General features: G+C 37.4%; 1 protein-coding gene across 5 annotated transcripts in view; it reads left to right on the forward strand.

Moving 5' to 3' along the window:
* R3HDM1 (R3H domain containing 1) overlaps window positions 1-5,058 on the forward strand; it is a 58,240-nt gene extending 53,182 nt beyond the window's left edge. For 4 of the 5 annotated variants that reach the window (XM_075511202.1, XM_075511206.1, XM_075511205.1 and 1 more), the window contains 5 exons: window positions 195-364; window positions 581-731; window positions 2,181-2,263; window positions 3,055-3,139; window positions 4,153-5,058. In XM_075511202.1, the coding sequence (XP_075367317.1) occupies window positions 195-364; window positions 581-731; window positions 2,181-2,263; window positions 3,055-3,139; window positions 4,153-4,520 (857 nt within the window). In that variant the 3' untranslated portion in view covers window positions 4,521-5,058. The remainder of the gene's footprint in view (window positions 1-194; window positions 365-580; window positions 732-2,180; window positions 2,264-3,054; window positions 3,140-4,152) is intronic. The other variant, XM_075511203.1, reaches the window with a different exon arrangement.
* The last annotated feature ends 5,759 nt before the right edge of the window (window positions 5,059-10,817 follow it).

Genomic DNA, 10,817 nt, shown 5'->3' on the forward strand with positions numbered 1-10,817 from the left:
CAGATTTATCTGATAGTGGGAATATAATTGTACAGAAGATACTGCTCTAGTTTTCTAGAATTCAGCAGCTTGTTTACGAAAACATTCATTATGTTATTGCCCTGTTTTGTTTGTTGTTTTAATTCATGCCTGTTCTGCTAAATGAAAATTGAAATGTATGATTAACTGTATCCTACTGATTTCTTGTCTTGTAGCAGTAGCACCACCACCAGGTGGAGGAGTAGTAATGATGCAGCTAAATATACCTAACAATCCTCAGCCTCGGAACCATTCACCTCCACAATGGAAACAGAATAAATATTACTGTGATCATCAAAGGGGGCAGAAGTCCACAGAACTTAGCACTTTAGACAGTGCTGCACAGGTATGAGGTTTTTGTTTTGCTTTCCAGGATTACATGCAATTTGCATAAATTGCATCTGTGCATGTTGTTTCAAAAGTTCTTTTGGGGGAATAAAAATCTGCTCTGATAATAGTTAATATAGCTATTTTAACTGTACTTCAGTCTTTGAATGCTGTAGGTGTTTGTACCTTGTTCAGCTAGGTACTTGTTAAAACACTAACTTGTTGTTTATTCCAGTTGCAGCATAGTCCTCAACTAGGTAGTCCTGTCACCTCACCGGCGCAATCACCAGCACCAGCTCAGCTATCAAACATGAAGAACATCCGTCCCACATTAACACCTCTTTCTATCGTGTCCCAGTTTTCTAGACCTTTTGTCCCTGGACAAGGTATATTTTTAGTTAACTAAAATGTGTGTATGTTTTCTACTTGAATGTTTTAAAATACAAGTTATATGAGGATTTTCTGATGAATTGTGGCGCACTTTAGTAGTAATGCTACTGAAGCAGAATCATCAAAATTATCCACTTAAGCATTACGTAAAATTTCACCTTATCTCTCTGCACTGATACCATCCCCCATATTCTCAAAAGCTTTTGATCTTCTTGTTATTGTGAGAGCTTCTATAACCCACTAGCTTTCTCACATGTGAAATTCCCCATTTCAGCATTGAAAATATTAATAAAATGTTTGATATAATTTAGCTTCAAGTTTTAACCATAAATCAGGAACTTGACACACACTGTCACAAAGGATATCGTTTTAGAGCTACAAAGATAAAATAATGTGGGACTAGCTGATCTTAACACATTAGGTGGGCATATTATCTTTTGGTGGAAAGGATATAGAAATGCGATGTTGAGATGAATGTTCTGCCAGACTCGCATATTAGTTGATGATGCACTGAATCAAACCACTGCTGAAGCAAGAATTTGTCATTCCTTTGGAGAAAAACTAGCGTGATGGGACTAGAGCCTCTAGCCAATACTCTTGCTACTTCAATTAGTATTTCAGATAGTACTCGCCCAAAGACAGAAAAAATTCCTTGTAGAAGAATTTCAGTCCTCTGCTGCCACGTTAACAGCAAATAGGGAGTTTTCACTGAGATGTGATAGTTGATAACGTTTAAAAAACATATTATGAAAAAAACCCCTTTGTCAGTGAGCAAAGACGTCCTAGTATAGTTCCCAAACCCAAAATTAATGGGCCTGTTTTACAGAAAGACTTACTTTAAAACAAAACTGACAGAAAATTCTGTATATCTTCCTTATGGATAAAGAAAATCTTATTTTCTCGTTTGTCTTTTTCTTATCTTCTGCATGATCTTTACGTCATTGCTTTGTATTCCGATGTTGTTGTAAAAATTCCAGGTTGCCTGTTGTAAACTATACCTCTCAACTTCCTTAATCTTCTGTGATTGCTAAAAACTTCTGTTCCATTGTCTTTGTGGATCCTTGGAGCAAACAGGAATGTGAAGATGTACCTGGCTCTAATCAGGGATATAACCTTTAAAATTATTGAATAGTACACTGAGAGCAGCTTTAGCCGTATTAAGCTCATTGTGAAATGAGAGGATTTAGATAAGACTGCAATGAAGAAAAACTTCTAGTGTAATCCTTAAATGCAAGAAAGTTTGCACCTTTTCACCTTGTGATCAGCATGCGACTGACTTACATTTATTTAATCGTGCCAAATCTTATTTTGTTAGCCTAGCCAAACACACTACTTTGTGCATAGTTATTCTGCTTTTTCTTCTGTGTAAGATCTACGTCGTAAGAGGAACTTGGAGGAAGATTTCATGTAACAGAAAAACCCTTCTAATTACCTTTCTCTTTAAGGAGATGCCAGATACCCATTGCTTGGTCAACCCCTGCAATACAATCCACCATCTTTGTTACGTGGACAAGTAACAAGCCAACAGGTATTAGAGAACAATCTCCTGGCAATGCTGAAAAAAACAATTTAGGAACCATTATAACCACCATAAATAGGGGAATATGTTATTGCATTAGAAAAGTAATTGAGTGGAAGGTGCTTGCTTTCCAGTAACAGTTTTATTCTGTGTTGATACTTCCCATAGTTCTTGTTTGTATGGAAAAAAAAAAAGTGAGAAACATTTTCCTGAAATTTCGCTTTAGGCACAGTATAGATTATGGATTTTTTTTTTTTTAAGCAATTCGCCTGTAGTTCAAAAAGAATCACAGGGAGAATGTTTGGTAAAAGGATTTTCTTTTATTTGAATAACAATTTTAAAAAAATAGGAAATACATGTAGGTATTTCTAAACAAAGAGTGGGTTTGTTTTTCTTATAAGATTAGTGTTAGCAAAGCTAAAAAGTTTTGCCATCTATTTAATTTTTGGGACAGACACACAGACCCCCTACCTCTACCTTACTCAGTTCTACCTGAGATCAGCCAGAAGATGTGATGGACTGGGGGAGAAGGGGGGGGGGGTGTCTTCCAAGAAGATTTAAGGTGATTTTTTTCATCATTTCCTCCCTTTCTTCTGAAGCCAAGGATTGAATGTGCCTGACTGTAGGACTGGTAAACTCCAAGACTAAAATTGGACATGAAAATCTTTTCTGTACCATGGTAGTGCAGGCTATTTTCCAGACATTCCTCTGCACTGTTTTTCACTGAGCTAACCTAGAAATTTTAAGATACTGGTGCATTGTCTAATATTAAAGTACATCATTTATGTCAATCTTTCCAGTGTCAGCCTGGAAACAGACATGGAAACAGGGGAAAGAAACCAGCAAAGAAGGCTGCTTCAGCAGATCTTGGTGCAGGAGAACCAGGTATAGAATTGCTGATTGACACAGTCCTCCAGAAAAATCAATTATGGTGATGGGCTGGGAATGTAACAAGAAAAGAACAGGTGAGACAAGGGCCAGAATGAAGAGTAATTGGACAGAAATGGACATGGCAAATGCTGGAAACATAAGGATGGAGAGGAAGACTTGATTTGGAGAGAGGGGAAGAGGGAGGTTAAATCAGAAAAGTGTAGTTTTGAAGGCTGGAGAACAGACCAGAGAAGACCGGGATTGGACAGTACTAAAAGGAAAAGCAAGTTTGTCAGTGTACTGGACGTAAGTTCTATTGTATTGTTACATTAAATACTGTTATATTACATATACATACCCCTGCTTCCTTTTATTTGCATGAAATGTGAAATCAAACATAAACTGCAGCTTAGTTTGTGCTTCTTTTCTTTCTTTTCTCTTTTTTTCTTTTTTCTTCTAATATAAACACACACATGCATTTGGGGGACATATTAAGAGATCTACAGATTAGCTCCTTGGAGTTAGTAAAGATGTCATCCAAAGAAAACCTGACATCATCTATCTGTACTGGAAGGAGTTTTTGTTGCAAGTGTTACCTACTATCAACTCTTTGCAGAAAGTTACAGATAAATCAGCTTGTTCTCACAATTTTTACCAGAGAGGATTTTTTGAGAGAAGACAGACTAGTTTTTTAGCATGGTGATGTCTGAAGAGTTAATGGGCAAAGCCAGTGAGATACTATAGTGAGTTCTCAAACCTGCTGCAGAATTAGGTATTGATTATTGTATTATTTTTCCCTCTCTTCTGAGGGCTCTCTTTGTATTCTCAGCTTTTATTTGTGCACTTGTAGCTGTAAGCAGTGCTAAATGTGGAAGCAAAAGGCTCTCTAGAATACCAGAAACGGAATGCCTGTGTAGTTGGTATCAGCCAACTGGAGATACAAGTATGAAATAACTCCTTTTCCATTGTGTTTGTTGTACCATTAAGTACAATGACCAATTTAGATTCAATGTTTTTTCTTGTTTCAGTTGTGGGAAAAGTTCTAGAAATTACTGAACTGCCAGAAGGCATAACTCGTATGGAAGCAGAGAAACTATTTGGAGAACTTTTAAAAGTTGGTGCCAAGATTCGGTGGCTAAGGGATTCGCAGTGTCTACAAACACAGCAGCAGCACCATCGTCGTTACTGTGGCAGCGGAGACAGTAGCGTGAACACTGAGCCATCTAAACCTAGTGACTTGGCGTCCACTTACACAGTTCTAGCTACGTTCCCTACAATGTCGGCTGCTCAGAATGCATTGAAGAAACAAAGTAGTACCTCAGTGAACAAGTTCAGGCTGAGAACAAGCAAGAAGCACTACGACTTTCATGTTCTGGAAAGGGCTAGTTCTCAGTAGCAGTTACATCAGTGGACACTCAGCCTTTACTACTTCCATGCCCTCCTCTCCTTGATTGGCTTGATGTTAACGGGGTTTCTGTTCTCTTCATAGAGACTCCTGGGATGTTTTGTCATATGACATTAGCCACTGAAGAATAAATAACACGGTGATCCAGCAAGATGAAGAAAAAAAAAATACAGAGTTAATCCCAGACAATAGCAAGGAATCATCTTTGAGACAGGCAGCTTTCTACAAGGAATGCTGTTGAAATGCCCCCTACTTTTATAGTAGTTTTGTTTTATATTTTTGAATTCTTGTATCAGATCCAAAGTTCTATTGTACAGCAAATGTTCATAAAAATCCATATTCAGATTTGTATTTTATAATCCCTTTTCACAGCCAGCACACAGCTGTCCATTCCAAGGCAGGAACCTGAGGATTGGTGGAGGGGAAAAGAGAACCATTTTCAAGGAATTACACTCATTTTCTAGCAAACTACCCCAAATCTTCAAGTTAACCTGTTCTTTGTCCCTTGTGTTTTTCTTTTTCTTTTTTTTTTTTAAGAAAAAAAAATATATAATTTTAGTAACTAACTCCTTAGGTGGTCATTCTCTTTTGAGATTCATTCAAGCAATGTCAAAAGAAATTACAAGTAGGTTGTACCCTTGAAGGATTTGCTTCTGATTCAACAAGTTTAATAATTATTTAAAGGGGAATTTGAATAGGTTACAAAGAATGTTCACTGAATCACACTTTAATATTTCTTCTTTTTAGCAAAAGTGTGAAGAAACTAAAATGTATCTTCACAAGTGACAAAATGTTTGCACTTTAATTGTGTTCCCACCAGTATGGATCTCTTTCTCTTCCTTTTCACGCTACGATAATTGAGTTTAAGTGCTGGAAACCTTTTTAATGGTTTAAGTTTTCATCATTTGCAGATGCTCACTGGACATTAAAGATTCATTGCACATAACTGAAACTTTTTTCAATTTGTGTAATTTGCAAGGCTGTACAATGTGTGCTGATGCAAGCCTTTTTCAGTTCAAGAAAATAAATGTTTACAAACACAAACTTTTTCAGTGCACTTGTTTAAACTTCTAGGAGTCCTCTGAAACCTGGATGAACGCTTATTAATGGTTTGGATCCCTTCAAACATGAGAAAAGAACTTAAGAATAACACAAATACTAGAACTTCTCAAAGAACCACTATTGCTGTTCCTCTTCTTGAAGCATTTATTTATGTTATGCTGCCCTTCATCATTTTTAAATGTTTCACTGTGTAAGTAAAAAGAGAGAGAAATTGATCAGAGACCATAAGGGACTGCTCCTGGTTTTTTATTTTTAGCACAGGCACTGATTTGCTGTGTAGACAAGCAACTTCTTGTTCCCTTCTTAAGGCCATCACTTTGTAGAAGATGTGTTTAACTTCTGTAAGTGGAAATTCGAGGTAAACATTATGTTTAAAAACACATTTTACAGAGAAAAAGTAAAGAATTTAGGTGCCTAAACCAGCATTAATTTTCATCTTGTATACAAAAAATCCTATCCCTGAACAAGCACACATAAACATGTGAAACGGCAAGAACAGTCCTATGCATTTCAATTCTTAAATCCTTCATGTGATGAATAAAACTGCTTGGAAGAAAACTGACCTGTCTGGGAATAATGTAGCCTAATAAGTTAGGCATATGGGACTTGATTCTGCAAAATGCTGTAGCAACAGCTATTTATGTGACTAAAGGTAAACTTGCACACAGATGCTCCCCTAAAACAGCGGGGAAAATGTTCAGCTTCAAGCCCCAAGCCAAGACAAATCTACTTCTCCCTGTCTGCTGTTTGAAAAAGATGGTGGTACTTGGCATTTGAGTTCTTATGCTACTATTTGACTGAATATACTACTTGAATGGAGGGATGTATTTCTTCCTCCTCAGGTTGGATTGCTGTAGTTTACTGCACCCAAAACCAAAGATGCTAAGAACCCCAGTTTATGCAGATAATATTCTCCTCCTCTGAATAGCACAGAGATAACATGACTAACACACAGGTTCTGTCACTGCCTCTTGCCAATCTCCAGTGCTAGTTTAAGGTTATGGGTTTAATCCTGTAAAGTAGTTAACAGATTAAAGGTCTGTAATGACAGGTGCCACAACCCAGAGAGGCAGCTGCTTCCTGTGGCTAACACATTCCAGGACCAGATTTTTCATAGATGTAGAAAAGTAGTCAATAGCAGAGAGCTTCATCTATTCTGAACGACCCAAGAACTAAATCTAACATCAAATCAAACTATTTCTGAAGAATGCTGCATGACTTGCTTCGTGGAATAAGCTTTCCCCATAATAACCAAAGAGAAGAAAACATAAGGAGAGAGGTAAGCATGGAGAACACAAGTAACCCAACAAAAGGAGCGGAGGGATACGCTGATTAGGAACAAGGCCCAGCAAATATTTAATTCTTATTAAGTAAGTTGTAAACTTGAGTGAAAATTGCCCTGGAAATAAAAATTAGAACATTTAATAAGCTAGTTGTATTCTAATCCTGATTCTGATACTTACCTACAATTACTACAGGCAGGTCACACTTTCTGAGTATTTTCCTTTGTGTTAAACAAGGGCAGTTACCTTTTTTTTTTAATCTGGGTGTGCTGATAAGAGCCTCACAGAATTAACAGGACTTTGGAAGTGTGAAAGGCCTCTGATGTCTACAGTGTGCATAGAATTCAAATATTTCTGCTTTATAAAGCAGTCTTGCTCATACCTGATTTTGTGCTACTTCATACTGTCTCTAGCAAGTGAACAGGGTGTAAACTCATCTAACCAAGACCATTTGTACCTTCCTGGCTTTTACACTTCTGCCCCTTTTGGTTCCTCGGAACACATGAGCCTGGGGACTATTTACAAAAACCCAGGCACTAGATTTGTTCCATAGATTTGGATCATATTCTGGAAAGCAGATAAATGCACTTTATGGCATGAAATAGAGACATTGTATGTGAAACTAGCATTCTCAAGTGTTCTCAACAAATTTTCTAGTACTCTATAGTGTATTTGAGCTTCCTGTCATTTACCATTAAAGCCATTTTTAAAGTAAATAGTGGCAAAAGGAATTAAGTGGGGACTTAAATTATATTGCAGTAATTTAATACATTCCATTTGGTTTGGAACATGTCTTATAACTTTTAAAGCTGAGGAAAAAGCACTGGAAGAATAACCAGAAAAGCTGAACAAATCTGGCTATTACCTACTCCACCAAACGCTACTATTTCTTGACTTTAACTTTTAATTAATGCAGTTATATTACAGCGTACAATGCATCCCTGAACTGTGAACAGATTCAATGTTATTTGTGATATTACAGTGAAAATGATAATTCAAAATCACAAAAACAAATTTAAGCCCCATACTCTGGGAACACTCAAAACCACAAGGCCATGAGGTTGGATTTGGGTAGATCATAACAGCACACCTGAGAATCTAGTCAGAGCCTCCACATGGCTGCCAAACTACAGCCTCACATGCCTCGTGTTTCAGTAAGACTGGACTGGTATACAGGGAAATGTTGGTAATAGGCATCTTGCATCTTACCTGAGACTCCTCCCTGGGCAAATTTAACCTATTATAATCTGAAATCCTTTTCTTCCCCTCACACACCATTTAGAAGATGACATAAAAAGAAAAGTAGTGTAACATCTACAGAGAAATCTAGCTTTGTTGTGTACTGAAGACTGTAGTGCTCAGGTGTTTTTAGCTGCAACCATCCCTAATCCTATTGGCCTTTTGCAGAACACACGTTACGTTTCAAGATCTAGGTGCTACAGGACAGTGGTACATAGAAGGGAGTTCAGTTTTGTCAAAGCATGAGAAGAGTTGTTTAGCTTGATGACTCAAATAAGGTACTTCAATACGCAACATGCCTTTCACAGTTAAGACCATTTTTTTGTCTTGCATTACTCAAACAGCTCTATGCCCTTTTCCTATCCAGTACTGCAAGCCCCTTCCCTCTCAAGGTGGAATAAATAGTTATATTCTCATGCTATGACACTCATTTGTGCCTTAAAACTTCACATTTGACATGTTTGTTGTTTTGAGTTAATCTTGTACTAACTTGTTTGGATGTCTGAAAGGGAGTCATAATTAAAACTGCAACTAACTTCTTTTATAAATATCCGTTTTAGCTCCATGACATATTTTTTCCCTAGGAAATTGGTGTGGGCTGTAATTTCCTGCATTTAGCCCTGAGGCAAAGAATGTTATATAAAGTTTTGGGGAAAACTGATCAAACCACTTTTATGTTACAGGTCATGAAAAATTATTGTAGCTGGAATTTTTATGTATTTCTAGCTGAGAAAGGACTAATTTCAATCCCTTCAATGTTTCTACAGCTCAATCTTCATGAAGGTTGATGTGCTGCCTCTATTCGATGTCCTGCTCCTATTCACATTTAACGTGTTTTGGGTTTGGGTATTTTTGGCTATTGATGTCAAGAAGTATAAACTTAAAGTGCACAAGGTCAATGTGACTTCATTTTGGAAGCCTTATTTCTCGGGTGTAGACCAGAACCCTTAAAAGGGCCTAATTTCCAAAACATTCTGAAAATTAAGTCCCTTTAAGTTCTCTTATTCTGGAACCTGAGAGCAAAGTCACTATTCACATCTGAAAAGTTCAGATGCAAGCTCCAGTGTAAATGAAGTTGCCTGCTGGCTGACTTTAAAATGTATGCAACTATGTTCTTATCACAACACGTATGAGCCTCCTTTTAGTTCAGTGTCTGCCTTGTGTGTTTAGGCTTGTAGGGCTGGAGTTTGGACTGTTTGGCAGCCCCTTCTTAGCAAGGTTTATTTTTTATCCTGCTTGTAACTACTTGACGTTTTGCGATGTTTGCTGTTTGTCAAAATTTGTCAGGTTGAAAGTGGATCTTGCTTAAGACATGATTAAGAAGTATTAAAATTTGGTCCAGGGCACAAACACTTTAGTGTTTACTGCTTTTTTTCATGTTTCAGTCTTACTGGTAAAGCACACGAGCCTAGTCATTATATGGGATGCATGCAACTGTAATGAACTGTTTCTGCACTTCTGAAGAGAAACTTGAATGTCAGATAGACTAGTGCTGTAAACCAAAGAGCTATATAGGAAAATCTGTATGTTGCTGATAGTTGTATGCTTTTAAAATGGTATAAATTGTAAAAATAAACTGTGCTGCTGTGGATAATGCTTAACAGTGAGGTTTATTCTTAATTCAGTTCCCATGCCCCAGTTAAACTGAGAATCTGAGTTAGACTAAGGATTGATGATAATACACCTTGCTGACAGAAGTGAAATTTTTCAGACATGGGTGCAACAGAGGTGGAAGGCATGCTAGAAGCTGGCTGCAATATGGACTAGCTTCAACCCTAAGTGATCAGTTACATTTGATTTCCTAAAATTACTTGACAGCTAACTTAAAAAAAAAAAAAAAAAAAGGCAGCAATATTGCACATCATACTTGAATTACAGAGGACCTCGGTTTGAACTTGACAGGGGGGACACTGGCACTCTGCTTCTTTCTAATACCTTATCTTATGGACTAGTTGTAGGGTTAATTAGGGGGATTGGTATGCAGCACAGCCTTGCCGGCCTTATGGTGTCCAAATCAGTTATGCTAAGAAACAGCATTGTGTGCTATGATAAGTCTATCACATTGATTTATACACATTAGGAAATACACCAGAGCTTGTCTCCATGTTTACTCAAATTTGTTGCCTTTTTACTTGGCTTAAACTGATACTTCGATTTGTTAATGAACCATTGATTAGTGTGAAGCAATAGTGCAATTAAAAAAAGTAATTGACTAATAAAAATATTTTCCTTTTCAATCCAAGTAGATCTGTGCTGTTTGGGGGGGGGGGGGGGAATTAATCTCTTAAAATGTAAATGACTGTCTCGTGTTGTTTCCCATACTGATTGCTGAATTTGGTTTTGTGTGTTCATTTTAACAAACTAGCTGACGTTTCTACAAGAGTAATAGATGTAATTTCAGTCAAATTTGGCTCCGTATGTTCTGAAGAATCTTAGACTTGCAATAGTGAATGCTCTAGAAGTGGATTGAGGCTTCCTCAGACCTTACAAAATGTGATTACAAGCAATTTGGGAAGCAGGCTGGATGTGGGAGAACCCTTTCAAAATGGTGTAAAAGGAAAGGCTTGGGAAGTTATCCTGATCCATGTACAGTTTTCTTTGTGGTTCGTGTGCGTGTGTGTACACACACAGTCTCTCTCTCTCCACCCCCTCCCCAACTTGATCTCTCTGTTGTGCCTTACAAATGTTCCCTACGTATAAAGCA

This window comes from Mycteria americana, chromosome 9 (assembly GCF_035582795.1).
Source record: "Mycteria americana isolate JAX WOST 10 ecotype Jacksonville Zoo and Gardens chromosome 9, USCA_MyAme_1.0, whole genome shotgun sequence".
In the NCBI taxonomy this organism is placed as follows: domain Eukaryota; kingdom Metazoa; phylum Chordata; class Aves; order Ciconiiformes; family Ciconiidae; genus Mycteria; species Mycteria americana.